The sequence below is a fragment of the Tarenaya hassleriana genome, unplaced genomic scaffold (genome assembly GCF_000463585.1).
Source record: "Tarenaya hassleriana unplaced genomic scaffold, ASM46358v1 Cleome19, whole genome shotgun sequence".
NCBI classification, from domain to species: Eukaryota; Viridiplantae; Streptophyta; class Magnoliopsida; order Brassicales; family Cleomaceae; genus Tarenaya; species Tarenaya hassleriana.
In genome coordinates, this window is record NW_010965304.1 from 1,839,796 (window position 1) to 1,854,505 (window position 14,710).

Sequence of the window (14,710 nt, forward strand, 5' to 3'; positions counted from 1 at the left end):
GTTTTCTTCATAATTTTTGTTGCGGGGTGTGACTTGGAAACCTCTTAAGGGTATTTCAGGAATTCTATACATTCAGAAAAAAAAAAGTATTTTTGTTTTCCTTGTTGAAAATTGAAATTAGATTTCGATACTATCCATCACCGAAACGAGCAAATTGCGAAATTCCTGCAATGGCGGCATCGACGGTGTTCGCGTTCCTGATCGCTGTTTCCACTTACTTCGTCTTCCTTCTCTTCTCTTCCCCGTCAAAATCTCACTTCCACTCGCTCTTTCTCTCCCCTTCCTTCTCTGACAACTCCTCCATTTCCCTCCACCTCCGTGCCCTCACGTGCCGTCCCCATGTCGCCGGCTCGCCGGAAAACTCCGCCGTTGCCGCGTATGTTCTGTCTACTCTCACTTCATACGCCGTCGAATCTCACATCGCCGAGTATCATGTCTCCTTGACATACCCAGTTCATCGATCCTTGATTCTAACGCCCGGAGAAGGAAATACACCCATCGATTTTGCTCTGAAGCAAGAACCCGCCGGAGAAAATCCTCATGCGGACGAAGTCATGCCCACTTTCCATGCATACGCGAAATCAGGTAATGTCTCTGGTCCCGTGGTTTACGCGAACTACGGGAGAGTAGAGGATTTCGTTACTCTGAAGGAGATGGGTGTGAATGTGTCGGGAGCTGTCGTCTTGGCTCGGTACGGACAGATTTACAGAGGAGACATAGTGCAGAACGCAAACGACAAGAAGGATTACGGCGGGGGACGAGTGGTTTCCGGCGGATAAATGGATGCCCCCGAGTGGGGTTCAAGTGGGTACTGTCTACAATGGCTTGGGTGATCCGACAACTCCTGGATGGGCAAGCGTTGACGGGTGTGAGAGATTTTCGGAAGATGCAGCGGAGAAGAGCCGCGATTTTCCGGCGATACCTTCGCTGCCGATTTCGGCGGCGGACGGAGAGGCGATCATGAAGTCTATCGGCGGAGATTTGGCTAAGGAAGATTGGCGTGGAAGAGACGATGGTCCTGTTTACAGAATGGGGCCTGGACCTGCGATATTGAACTTGAGCTACAGTATGAGTAACGATGAATCTCCTTCATACGGATTTGGATTTGGATTTGGATTTGGTTTTGGATTTGGATTTGGGGTGTTGTCTTGGAATTTCAGGGGAAACATGTTATAGCTATGATTGAGAACGTCATTGGAATGATTCGAGGAGAAGAAGAGCCTGACAGGTAAAAACTACCTTTACAAAAGCTTCTGTAAGATTCTGGTTTGTTCAGTTGTGTTCATCTTTGTGTCTGTAGATTTGTAATTGTCGGAAACCATCAGGACGCATGGACATTTGGAGCAGTTGATCCGAACAGTGGAACTGCAGTTCTTCTAGAGGCGAGTGAAATTCTCCCCACATGTATATCCTGAATGTGCAGATTCTACATTTTGACGGTGATTTCTAGTCCGAATCTGAATTTATAGATTGCTCAAAGACTCGAGAAGTTGCAGAGGAGAGGGTGGAAGCCTCGAAGAACTATCATTCTTTGCATTTGGGATGCCGAAGAGTATGGCCTGGTCTCTATCTATCCATCTATCTAGACTTCTTCCATTTGTTTCGTGTAATGTTTTGAAAAATCGAAAGAACTTTGGATTTGATCTGTTTCTGTAGATAGGATCAACAGAGTGGGTAGAAGAAAACCGAGAGTTGCTATCTTCGAAAGCAGTGGCATACCTGAATGCAGACTGTGCAGTATCTGGTCCTGGATTCTATTCCTCTGCTACTCCACAGCTTGATGAACTTATCAAAGATGCGGCTCGTAAGGTGTAGTAGAAGTCATTTACTTTTTGTTTTGATTATCCGAACTTGAATGTATCGAGTCCCACGAGATCTTGTCTGATTTTGGTTCTGTTTTGATCAGATATCCGAGATAATTTTTGGTTATTCGCGGGTACCCAAAACCCCGAGGCCAACTAGTTCAGAACTCTAGGTTTGTGTGTAATTTATTTAGAATTTGGGGGTAGAAGAAAGGTAATTTTACTGTTTAACCGGTAATATCCGTCTGCGACCCAATTAATCTGGTTTCTAACATGATTTTTGGGTTTTCCTCATATGATCAAATCTAATCTCATCTGATACAATAGTTGGGTATTCATAATTTGGGTGTCCAAAACCCCCGGGTCGGGTCGAATACTAAAAAGTCAGGTTTTTTTCTTTCCAGCCCGGTTGATTACTTTGTTTTGAATTTTAAGGTCCCGGATCCAGATAATTCGACACGGAGTATCTACGAATCGTGGGTAGGATCAAGCAAGTCCCCCGTGGTGAGTAGAACGAGAACTCGTATGAAATATCTCTTTTCGGGTTACCGAATTGTGCTTTCATTATGTGAAGATTGGAAGATTAGGAGGAGGGGGATCCGATTATGCGTCATTCGTGCAACATGTTGGGGTTCCAGCTTCGGACATGCATTTTGGACAAGGTAAATCATCTTAACCCTCGTAGGATGAAGTGATCAAACTCGGCACTTTTGTTATAAACGATCTGACCGATGAGCGTTGAACTGTATTAGACAGAGCAATAATTCTAACCTACCTGTCTACACAACACTAATCTCATTCTGTTAATTCAACTGTATCCCACAAAAGTTGAGGCACAATTCCTCAGGGCAGTATCCATTCCACGGGTATCTGATATTCGGAAACCCGAGCTGTGATGGGAATGAGACACCCGAACCGCAGGTTCGGGGTTTCCTCAGGTTGATTACCCGTACTCCCAAATCGAAGGGATGAGGGACCTGAGGGTGTGGCAAGGCCATGAAGGTGAGATATGAGGGTCGAGCAAGCGAGACCGTGAGGAGGTGAAAACCCTAATTTCTGAGGAAGATGAGGGCTGCTAGGCGGCGAAAACCGAGAGGGGGAGAGGGATGAGGGCTCACCTCACCTCCTTGGCTCTGCCTTCTGCCCTCGCCGCTTGTTGTTGCTCGCTCGCTTCCAGTTGCCGTCAGGTACATCCCCCCTATTATTTCGACACCTTGTAGCGGCATTGCCTTCTCTGACCTCAGGGTTTTAGCCATCACCTTTCTTTTTTCTCGCCGTTCCTCTGACGACCCCCCGTCATGACCTCACCCCCTTACCAGTTGGGTATATGAGACTTCGCCACACCCTATGGGTATCCGACCTTCACTAGGTTGACACCGGATAGCTCCACCAAAAAAAAGAGAGGGTGAGACCAAGGTCGGATACATCGTAAAATTCAAGTACTTGAACCACTTCCACTCCTCCAATTCGTTGTAGCTCTGTAGCTACTTAGCAACTAATTCTCGAAATTTATCAATTTCTTGGGCAACACGCGGAATCCGAGAGTGTTTTAGTTTGGTTCAAGGAAGTTTAAGACTACAAAGTTGCTAACGGTAGTCCTGAATGGCAGGCTATCCGGTCTATCACTCGATGTATGACGACTTCACTTGGATGGAAAAATTCGGGGACCCGTCTTTCCAACGGCACGTTGCAGGTTTGTCGTAAAAGTAACCGTATTTTACCTCTCGATACATCTCATACCATCACACACACTTATAATAACTACGAACGATACAGTGGCCAGCGTATTGGGTCTCGTCGCTCTTCGGTTAGCAGATGAAGTAATCTTACCTTTCGATTACCTTTCCTATGCATCCGAACTTCAGGTAATTGATATTTCTAATACAATATCAACGTTGTGATCAGTTAAATCTGTCGTTTACAATGTTATTAGCCACTTGAAACTTTAATAGACGTTCTGTTAAGGTTTTAATACCAAAATCGGCTAATAATACCATTTTAGGATCTTTTTGTTTATAAGAAGTTTATAAATGTGACAATATAAAGTTGATTTCAGATTATTACTGCTTAATTATCGTAAAACCGATGTGATTTGTCAAGATGCGATGAGTAGAAAAGCGTGGAAGAGTTGCAGAGCGAGACCTCGGGCCATAACATTGATCTTTCCCCGTTATTGAAGTCGATCGGGGATCTGTCTAAAGCTGCAGAAGGGATAAACAGGGAGAAACAGGTACCATAAAGATTTAGATCACCAAAAAAACAAAGTGACGATAACTTGTTGATATTGAAGTGTTGTGAGTCTTACAGGCAATGATCGAAGGAGACAAAGGCTGGAAAACGATGTGGTGGAAAGAACCTTTGAAAGAAAGAGAGCTTAATGACAGGTTAATGATGGCAGAGCGAGCATTGACAGACCCAGATGGGCTCTCTGAGAGAACCTGGTACAAGCATTTGGTATGTTTTGGATAAACAAAGCAACTAAGCTATTTTGACAACCTTAAACCCGAAACTGTAATCTTGTTGCGGGTGGGCGTGGTTGGATACTCGTGTTTTTTCGGTGTACTCGATCTCGGCCTTACACCTTCGGGTTTCCTGGTTAGAGCATTTTGGTCTCGTGAGAGTCAGATATCCGAAACTTGGGGCACCTGCGGGGTGCAACGAGGATTCGGGTACTCGGCTGGCAAGGGTAGGTGTAGGTTAGATGCTCTTGAGTTTTTTGCTTTTGCCATACTCGATATCGGCCATACACCTTTGGGTTTCTAGGTTGTAGTACTAGGATCGACTTTGTGAGAGTCGGGTATCCGGAGATCGGGTACCCAGGGGAGGTTGCTGGAAAGATGAGTAGCGAGGGGTGATATGATCCCAAGATCGATAGATTTCCCGATAGGCGGTGGATGGGTTCCCTAAACCCCTAAACAACTCGTAAACGAAACCTAAGCAAGCGTTCGAGACGAACGGTCTTAAACCCTTATTGGACCTAAAATTTGGGCTTCACTTGTGGGTCTTCCAAGCTTGATATCATGTGAATAATGGGCTGGGCTTGTTGTTGGACCAACCCAACACATTCTTCCAAGTGTTCTTGACCCAAAAGAGGGAGAATAAGGCCATTTGGTGCAGCTTGCAGCTTCTTGGCACGAGATCTTGTAATCGGTCCAATTGGCTCAATGCTTTCTCCCGCTGTGTTCATCTCGTAGCTAGCTTCCGATGCAGCTCGTCCTTGCATGAGTTCAGCTCCAATGGTGTTGCCTTGGATGTCCACATCAAGGGGTTGAGGCGAGAGGGTAACACCATTGTCTCGAGTTAGGGTTAATTGTGAAACCCTAATCCTCTCGCGGCCTTTCGCGCTCTCGCCCTCTTACCACCTCTCCCTCGTGATTTTGGTGTTTGTTGATGTGCAGATATACGGGCCATCCAAGCACGACGACTATGGATCGAAATCATTCCCAGGAGTAGACGATGCTTTAGAGAATGCAAAGAGACTGAACACGGAAGAATCGTGGCAATCTGTCCGACACGAGATCTGGAGAGTGTCCAGAGCAATCAGGCATTCTTCACTTGTCCTAATGGCTCAACTCACTTCTTGCAGATGTCTGATTACTTCTTCCCTTTGATGACATGATCGAACCCTGAGTTCTCTGTTGAAGTTTGCAACTGTTTCTGTAGTTAATCTGTAGTTAATCCGAGTTTTATATATTTTTTTTGGTTTGGTTTATATTTATTTGGTGTTTAATAACAAATATTTTAAATCAGTTTTATGTTTATTCCAATTTATATTTACCTCAATTAATTTTTTAAATAATACCTAACCAGTTTCAACTGAGATTAATGTAATTGTGTATTATCTATGTAGAATTAATTCAGTTTTGCAATATAATGTAGCAATAATGTTAGGTTTCCAAGTGAAATAAATAAATTTTATGTTTATTCTAGTTTTTTTTTTATATAATTGCCTCAATTAATTTGTTTTTAAATGGTACCTAACCGATTTCAAATGAGGTTAATATAAATATGTAGTATTCTTTATTTCGAATTTAATTCAGCTTTGCAGTATAATGCAGCAACAACAATAATGTTAGGTAACCAAATTAAAAAAAATTGAAAAAAAGTCATTCACGAGTATAGTTTTGTCCTTTGTCACACGCCAACAGGAATTAAGAGACAGTCACGGGCACTGAACTGAAGGCCAACATCTGTTCTTAGACTTAAAAGCCGCAGCACATTTATTTCCTTTTTTTATTTCTTTTTATAATTTATAGTAACATAGGAAAGTTCACTTCTTTGTGGCCTACAGTAGTATGTGCTAGTTAAAGTATTTTTTTTAATGCATATTAAAAATAGTGTAATTATTTGAATTGTGAATAATTTGATTTTTAACTCTGTTAATATTTTTTTATTAATTCCAATTAGACCGAAACTCAATGCAGTTAATTTAGATCCATGGACATGTCTTTGTATCTTCATGGGTCATTTCAACGAGCAATTCGTTGTTAATTCATTGAACGATCACACCTTGCATGTGATACGCGGTATAGAAATGTTGTTGTAAATTGTGTAACAATGAAAAATTGACGTCCAATTATTGAAATTGATCATCTTATATATATATATATATATATATATATATATATATTCACTCGTGATTGCTAACTTTGCTTAATAGAAAGCTTGTCACAACAATTCACATTTCATATCAACAAAAAAAAGCTTGTCACAACAACTCATTTGACGTCGGATTCAACACACACACACACATATATAGATAATATATATCAAGTTCTCGTTGTCTCTTTGTCTTTTTTCCTATCTCTCTCTCTCTCTCTCTCTCTCTCTCTCTCTCGCTCTCTCTCTCTCTCTGCGTGGATGTGAGTGGAAGCACCCGTGACTCGTTCTTTCTCCGTCATTTGATTCTTGAATTCTTCACTTTTCACCTAAATCCAAAAACCAAAGTACCAAACACTTGACGACCTCACACACACACACGCACATACACGTGTGGTATGTGTGTGTATATATATATGTATAGGAACATATGCGCATGAACACGCACACACACGCACAAAACAAAAAAACAAGGACCTCCCAGAAAACAAATCCTTGTTTCTTGTCTTTTAAATGTCCAAATTCACCAATTCAAACCCATTTCTCACTCTCCTCCTCTCTCTTCTTCTTCTTCTCCTCTGTTCCTCAAGAACACAATGCCACACAAAGGGGCTGAGATTGCGGCCGAGGAACACGAAAAATGTGAATCTGAATCGAACCCAAAACTCAGAAGAACAGTTCATGAGATGGGTCAGATTTGTCGGGAGCTTGAAGCATTCCGTCTTCAAGACAGCGAAGAACAAAGTGTTCCCTTCCTACACAATCACTGTCCATAAGAACCCTAACAAAGGAGACTTCGTCAAAATCCAAGACGCTATCGATTCTCTGCCTTTCGTCAATCTTGTCCGTGTCGTCATCAAGGTTCATTCCGGAGTTTACACGTGAGTGTCTCTATCTATCTATGTCTTCCTTCACGCAATTTTATGATTATTGTCGTTATTCTTCTAACAACGTGGTTCTCATTCGTTAGGCCCATGTGCTTTGATTAATATGTATTTAACGCATTTTTTTCGGAGATATTAGATGCATTTTTTTTCATTAAGATAAGTTGTTTTTCTTGGTGTTCCATCTTTATAATTATTTTTAGAAATTAAAAAAAAACTATGAAAAATTGCCATGAATTTACATAGAGAACATTGTCTAGTTTGGCTCAATGTCACTTAAAAAAAATGTCAATTTGCTGTTTTATCTTATTTTTCATTTATCATAAGGTACACAGCATTATAATAATAAATGCAAAGGTTGGTAACTGCGAGAGTTTCAATTTATTCTTTGGAATGTTTGCGTTTGGTATGTCTTTGCATGTGAAGAATTCCAAATTGATACTATATATAGTTTTTATATATACCCACAAACTTGTGGTCTTGTGTTTGTATTTATTTAAATGTGTATATATGTACGTATATTGGACCGTAGATTCTAGGCTGTTGTCGACATGCACTTGCGGTTTTGTTGTTTGTTGTTATAATATAGTTTGAACGGTGTGATTCTCTGTCTTGGGCTCTTTGTCCTTTTTTTTTTTATGTGTAGTGTAGTAACTAATTTTTATTTTATCCGAAATTACCAAAAAAATGAAATTGTGTAAAAAAAAAAGAAAGCGTAGGTTTCTTTTATTAGAGTAATCTATAACAATAATTCACGTAGACATCACACCTCCACAAAATAAAAAGTGAGTGTAATTATTTTATTCTATATTTAGAGGGTGGCATGCGGTATAGAGAGGTGGTCTAGTATCCATCTATGCAAACTTCATCGGATGTCCGGAAAGTCAACCCATATTTTTTTAGACGAGTTCAAAAAATTTGAATTAAAAAAAATGGACCGAATGAACCAACTCACACGAGTTCGCGAACGAGTCACAAGTTTTTTTTTAAAATTTTTAATATTTTTTAAAAATATTTTTATTTTTAAATTATATTTTTTAATAGTTATTTGGCTTATTTTGTTTAAATTTTAAAATTTTTAATATTTTTTATATTTAAATTTTGATTTTTAATTAGTTATTTGATGTTCGAATCGCTTTGTTTGACTCGTGATCTAACATGAGTCGGGTTGAGCCAAACAATTTTTTGGCTCGCCAAAAAACAGATCGGATCGAGATGGACCAAAAAGATCTGAGATCGGGACGGGTTAGACCAACTCATTTTTTACAACCCTAATGAAGGGTTATTTCAAGTTAGACTTTTAAAGTTAATTGATTGTATATCATATTAGACCGAAGTTATTTGAATTCAATTCGAATATTAAAATAACCGAAAAAGTTGAATAAAAACGAAAATTTGTGAAAAAAAATATATTTCTCTTAATAAAAACCGAATCGAATCCGTAAATGGAAAAATTGGGAACTAATATATTTTGATATATTATTTATCCAAACGGCAAACCAACCCATTTTTTACAACTCTAATGAATGATTATTTATATTTATACGTCTAAAGTTAATCGATTGTATATCATATCAGATCGAAGTTATTTGAATTCAATTCGAATATAATCGAAAAAGTTGAATAAAAAAAAATATTTTTCTTAATAAAAATCGAAAATGGAAGAATTGGGAACAATATATTTTGACATTGGGGGTATATATCTATGTATGTATGGGAAACTAAAGGGAGAAGGTGAACATACCGCCAATGAAGTCATTCATAACAATGGAAGGAGAAGGAGCAGAGAAGACGATAGTTCAATGGGGAGACAGTGCACAAACGCCGGGAGCAAGGGGCCAGCCTCTGGGCACTTTCAATTCCGCCACTTTTGCTGTCAACGCTCCTTTCTTTGTTGCCAAGAACATCACCTTCAAGGTATTTCCGGTTCGGTTTAATTTTGGTTCGGTTTCTCTTTAAACCCGAAACGACCGCAACATAATTTGGAATAAAATCGATGTAAACCGAACAAAATAATTTTCTTTATTTAATGAGCTTGCGAAGTTTATTCCGAAAAAAGAAAAAATGCTAACGGGGTAGTGAATAAACGAGTAGAACACGACGCCGGTGCCGCCGCCGGGAGCGGTGGGGAAGCAGGCGGTGGCGTTGAGAGTGTCGGCGGACAATGCGGTGTTCATGGGATGTCAGATTTTGGGGGCTCAGGACACCCTCTACGACCACTTGGGCCGCCACTACTACAAGGACTGCTACATCGAGGGCTCTGTCGATTTCATCTTCGGCAACGCCCTCTCCCTCTACGAGGTATTCTTCGAATCTAATCTCGTGTGCATGATGATGATGATGATGACTCGAATGTACGTGCGTGCAGGGATGCCACGTGCACGCGATAGCGGACAAGATGGGGGCGGTGACGGCGCAGGGGAGGAGCAGTGTGCTGGAGGACACAGGATTCTCCTTCCTGAGGTGCAAGGTGACGGGGACGGGGGTGCTGTATCTGGGAAGGGCGTGGGGCCCCTTCTCAAGGGTCGTCTTTGCTTACACCTATATGGACAACATCATCCTCCCCAGGGGCTGGTACAACTGGGGCGACCCTTCCCGCGAGATGTAAGTTCTTTTCCTTTTAATTTTTTATTTTAATTTTCTTTTTCATATGAAGAATATATAATCTTTTCCTATATATTATTTGGTATGTGAATTATAAATTATGATTCATTTACATGGATTATTAAAATAATCATAAAAATTCCCAATTGCTGTTTCTCAACTCCACACTAGAGTTAGTTTTCTAAATTATCTCATAGCCTTGTACATAAAATATTTGATGACTATTTTAAGAAAAATATACAAAAAAATTCTTTTCCCTTAGCTTTTAATTTTATATATTTTTCCTTTTTTTTTTAGAATTATTACTATATTATAAACATTATAATTCCTGTCACCTAACTAAACCCACCAACCATAATATAACACCCCCCTTTTTTTTCTCAGTAGTGCGCTGAAACGGCGCCGTCCTGAGTTCCAATGCTCATGCATCTCCACATTGATATAATGCTCTTTTGTCAGCAAACGCAGAACATTCACTTTGTTTCTAAATTCCTTACATCATCCCCCACCTAAAAATCCCTACTCCCTTCCTGTCGGCTTCTCTATTCGTCTTGTTCATATAAGCACACATACACACACACATATATATATATATATATATATATTTGTACCTACACACACACACACACACATATATATATAAGTATATATAAGTTTTCGTATATGTTTTGTGATGTGGGTTTATTGCATGCGCATGCATATTTAATTAGTAAACAAGATAAGGTACACATATGTTCCACGAATGCTTTCAGAATTTTTTTTTTTTTTAATTTGGATTAGACAATGTAAAAAGGGGTAAGGTGTTATGGTGTATTGTTTGGTGTTTATAATTTAGAGAATCTTTCTCTTTTGTTATTATTGGTTTTGAGTTTTGCAGTTTTAATTTGGAATTTAAATTAAGGTTGTAATTCGTTCAGAGAATAAATGAAATACTAATGAAAATTAAGAATTTTAATGAGAAAACGTTATATCTACAATTCGATTTTAATGAAAAAAATTATTATTTTTTGAATCTCAATCATTTGAGTTTTGTATGATTTTATTGGTTAAAAAATTATATAATTAAGAAAATTATACACTCCACACCTTTTTTTCACCTATTTAATTATATGTATGCATTATCTGAGTCAGCTTTCAACTTTCTCCATGAACTTATATATATACAAAAACCTCCTGTAAAAACTTTAAAAGCAAACTTAGGCGTGCAGTCTCTTATATATATATATATATATATATATGTGTGTGTGTGTGTGTATGTATATCCTATAGTTCTTTTGGGATATGTCTTTTCAAAATTCTTATATTGATGCCTGACCATTTTTTATCGATGTTGGTGGTTTTTAGTGATAGAATTTTTTAGTCAATTGTTTATCAGAAGTATTTTTCATAAAACTATAGGATATAATAACCATATATATATATATATATATATATATTGATAATATTATTGGAAAGCAGGACGGTGTTCTATGGGCAATACAAGTGCACGGGGCCAGGAGCCAACCATGCAGGGAGAGTTGCTTGGTCCAGAGAGCTCACTGACGAAGAAGCTAAGCCCTTTTTGTCTCTTACCTTCGTCGATGGCTCTGAATGGATCAAATTATAACCTTTTTCATGTTATTAATCAACCTTATGATAATAACAATTATTATGTACATTTTCATTTTCTGTTACTGTTTATCAAAATATTTCACACATAATATCGGTTTTGAATAACTATTGACGCAATGATTCAAATGATACTTCTCAGTTTTTTTGGATAATCATATACCCTGAATAAAAACCTAAATTAAACTCGCAACTAGAAACTATACGGTGTGATTTGAATTATATACTCTCTTTCTAAATTTAAAGTTCGAATTCGAGACGAAATAAATGTTTTGCGTCCATTTCATCGGTTGAATTATCTTCTCAACTTTCAACTTATGTTCTCATTTAAAGAAAATATACGATTTATACTTAGGAAAATATATACCAAAATTTGAAATACATGAGATACACATATCGCAAAACAATATGAATGCTGAAATTGTTAAAAAAAAATACCGATATTAAAACTACAGATGAAAATAATATCATCTACCAATTTATAATCAGTTTGTAGTCACACTAACGCTATATAACGGGTCCGTTAAATCGTCGCTATCTTGTGCCGTTATCACCACGTCAACACCGGTGCACGTTAGCACTTTTGCCCGCTTAGCCTCTCCTTCCCAATCCGTGGACCCCACAATGTATAGCATCATGACTGCACAGCTAATTTGGGCCGCTAAAAGGCCCAACCAAAGCCCACAAAACCCAATTCCAGTCCGAAAGGCAAGTCCAACAGCAACCGGCATCCCGACAAGGTAAAACGCTCCGAGGTTTATGTTCGCAGCTGTCGATGGCCGAGCACTTCCTCGAAGGACACCGCAACCGACGGTCTGAGGGCAGTTTCCGATCTCGCAGAGGCCGAGTATCGGTAACACTAACGCCGTTAGATTTATGATCTCAATGTCTCGGGTGAACATTTTCCCCCAAATGTTGCTTACGCCCCACGCAAACGCAAATGCGGTCAAACCCATGAGACCGGCAAACGCAACCGCGACCGTGGCAGCTAGACGCGCGTTATGCGGACGGTTTGACCCGAGCTCGTTCCCGACACGGGTGGAAATCGCGAATCCTAATGAAGACGGGAAAATGTATAGCAACGACGTTGTTTGGATGAGGATCCCCATTGCTGCGATCGGAGCTTTAGGATTTGCGAGCAAACCGCAGAGAACGGTCATGATCTCGTACCACCACCATTCGAGGCAAACACTAACGCAGCTGGGGGCTGCGAGGTGGATCAGTGGACCCCAATCCTTGAAGCACTCCGAGCTAGGGTTTGTCCACGTTGCTCTGTGCAAGCCGGTGAACCAAATGTAAAACACGAGAAACATAAGGACAAAGAAATTCGAAGCGGAAGCGGCCATTGCTACTCCGACAAGACCCATCTGGAGATAAGATACGAGGAAGAAGTTGATGGGTATGTGGAAGATCGTGCCTGCAAGCGTCGCTAGGGTTAGCGGGTGAGTTATGCCTTGTGCCCGAAGGTAAATACGAAGAGGGTGAAGAACCGAGTTGGTGACCAAGTCAGGAATAGAGCACAAGACATAAACTTGAGCCAAAGACGAAATGGTCGGATCTTGATGGAGAAAGATCATGATTTTCTCCAAATTCAGCCACAAAACAAGGATCCCGACCGAGCAAGCTAGCAAGAAAAGCACAGTGCGTTGTAGGGTTAGCGAGAGGAGTTTCGGCTTTTCGGCTCCAAAGGCTTGAGAACATAAAGGGTCCATGCCTAGGGCAAGACCCGAAAGGACCGAGTAGCCAGTTATATTGGCGAAAGCAATGGCTAGTGAGCCTCCGGCTAGCTCGAGCTCACCGAGATGACCAAGGAAGATCATCGAGATAGCAGATCGAACGTAGAGGATCAATGCCGCAAGGATTGTTGGGAAGGCTATGGAGAACAGGGATTCACCCTCGCTTATGATCTGGGAGATTGATGGGAAAATACGGGTCTGGTCGGGTTCGGATTCCGGGTCTGGTCCGGTTGAGGAGTTCTTGTGATCGGAGATATTAGGGTTTTCCATTGATTGTGACGATGATGAAATACATACAAAATGGCACAAATGATGGAAGAAGAAGATTTGAATAGTTGTATGTGGATGATGCTTATAGATATACACAAGGGTAATTATTTATAAACATCTATAACAAGGGAGGTGGTCAAACCTTTTATATAAATATCTTACTTTTAATTTTTTTTTAATACCAAAAACAGAGGTCAAACATTTGTATTAGTACATTACCATATACATTGAAATGCAGCAGGAGGCACAGCAATACTAAACATGATGCACATACTGCAAGATAACAGGCATGCATCTCACATTTTGATTCAAAAAACAAAAGAAAAAGGTGCAAGTTGCTGTTGAGTTATGACATTAAGATATTTAGATTTGGATTTCACTTTGGTTCTTGTTTTAGAACCCTACTTATGTTATGTCCATTTTATTTAAACATATTTGCCATTCGCTGACCATCTACACATTAAAACTTCATCGGAATTTCGTATCTATGGGCTATATGCTTTTATTTTCCACGGGAACCCATTACCAGAAACCCTAATTCCATATTGCAATAATACAAAAATGCTGATCGTGCAGCAATGGAAACTAAACCAGATAATCAAACCAAAGATTCGAAATTACTTCAAACCCAGGTCTCAATTCCATCACTTGTACTCGAAATTCGGCACCGGCGGCGCGTCAAAGCTCTCCAGAATCTGAACCTTGCTCCCTCCATTATCCTTGGATTCCGCATTCTTCCCACCACTGAACCATCCTCCTAACCAAGACGACCCCGATTCCGAACTCTCCGGCACGGATTGACCCGGCAATCCCATGGGGAAACCCGGACCTGGCTCCTCCACCATGATCGGCGCCTCTTGCGGAGCGCTGAGAATTTTATTGAGGGCGATCCCAGCTCCTTCGATGAGAGCCAGAAGAGCGCCACCGAACAAAGCCGATCGAGCGGAGGCTCCAAGGCCCTGACGCATCGAGAGGAACCCTCCGGTGGCGGCTCCGGCGAAGATCGAGTTCCATGGATCCTCCTTCTGACGAGCGTAGACCATCGTGCAATCGAAGGCGGAGAAGAGGCCTCCCCACACGGCAAAGCTCCCGCCGACTCTCGGCGCGTTCATCCTCACGGCCTGAGATCCGCCGGAGATACGAGCTCCGACGGGAGAGTTGTATAGGCCCTTGAGGAAGTGGAAGGCGGAGGCACCCACGGGTCCCA

At 40.5% G+C, this 14,710-nt stretch overlaps 4 protein-coding genes across 4 annotated transcripts in view; 2 read left to right on the top strand and 2 right to left on the bottom strand.

The window, feature by feature from the left end:
- The first annotated feature begins 80 nt into the window (after positions 1 to 80).
- On the top strand, positions 81 to 5,551 carry LOC104811076 (probable glutamate carboxypeptidase 2). Its single transcript, XM_010537634.2, is given in 13 exon segments — positions 81 to 752; positions 754 to 1,068; positions 1,161 to 1,228; positions 1,301 to 1,382; positions 1,470 to 1,562; positions 1,657 to 1,809; positions 2,238 to 2,306; positions 2,377 to 2,464; positions 3,412 to 3,495; positions 3,579 to 3,667; positions 3,916 to 4,032; positions 4,110 to 4,256; positions 5,201 to 5,551. Coding segments are annotated over 13 exon segments (2,100 nt in total). The 5' UTR covers positions 81 to 170; the 3' UTR covers positions 5,414 to 5,551.
- A 1,123-nt stretch (positions 5,552 to 6,674) lies between these two features.
- Positions 6,675 to 11,550, top strand: LOC104811078 (probable pectinesterase 53). Its single transcript, XM_010537636.2, has 5 exons — positions 6,675 to 7,282; positions 9,013 to 9,202; positions 9,380 to 9,586; positions 9,654 to 9,889; positions 11,348 to 11,550. Exons 1-5 carry the CDS (start codon positions 6,915 to 6,917, stop codon positions 11,493 to 11,495), a joined length of 1,149 nt encoding a protein of 382 aa, XP_010535938.1. The 5' UTR covers positions 6,675 to 6,914; the 3' UTR covers positions 11,496 to 11,550.
- A 432-nt stretch (positions 11,551 to 11,982) lies between these two features.
- Positions 11,983 to 13,503, bottom strand: LOC104811293 (protein DETOXIFICATION 52-like). The gene has a single exon (XM_010537954.1). It carries the CDS (start codon positions 13,501 to 13,503, stop codon positions 11,983 to 11,985), a length of 1,521 nt encoding a protein of 506 aa, XP_010536256.1.
- A 419-nt stretch (positions 13,504 to 13,922) lies between these two features.
- Positions 13,923 to 14,710, bottom strand: part of LOC104811079 (mitochondrial import inner membrane translocase subunit TIM17-2-like) — a 1,411-nt gene continuing 623 nt past the window's right edge. The window contains exon 2 of the mRNA XM_010537637.2: positions 13,923 to 14,589. Within this exon, the coding sequence (XP_010535939.1) occupies positions 14,148 to 14,589 (442 nt within the window). The 3' untranslated portion in view covers positions 13,923 to 14,147. The remainder of the gene's footprint in view (positions 14,590 to 14,710) is intronic.

Coding starts and splice junctions, on each gene's coding strand:
- LOC104811078 (XM_010537636.2), top strand. CDS start 6,915: ATGTCCAAATTCACCAATTCAAACCCATTTCTCACTCTCCTCCTCTCT. Junction 9,203..9,379: donor CCAAGAACATCACCTTCAAG/GTATTTCCGGTT, acceptor ATAAACGAGTAG/AACACGACGCCGGTGCCGCC. Junction 9,890..11,347: donor GGCGACCCTTCCCGCGAGAT/GTAAGTTCTTTT, acceptor ATTGGAAAGCAG/GACGGTGTTCTATGGGCAAT.
- LOC104811293 (XM_010537954.1), bottom strand. CDS start 13,503: ATGGAAAACCCTAATATCTCCGATCACAAGAACTCCTCAACCGGACCA.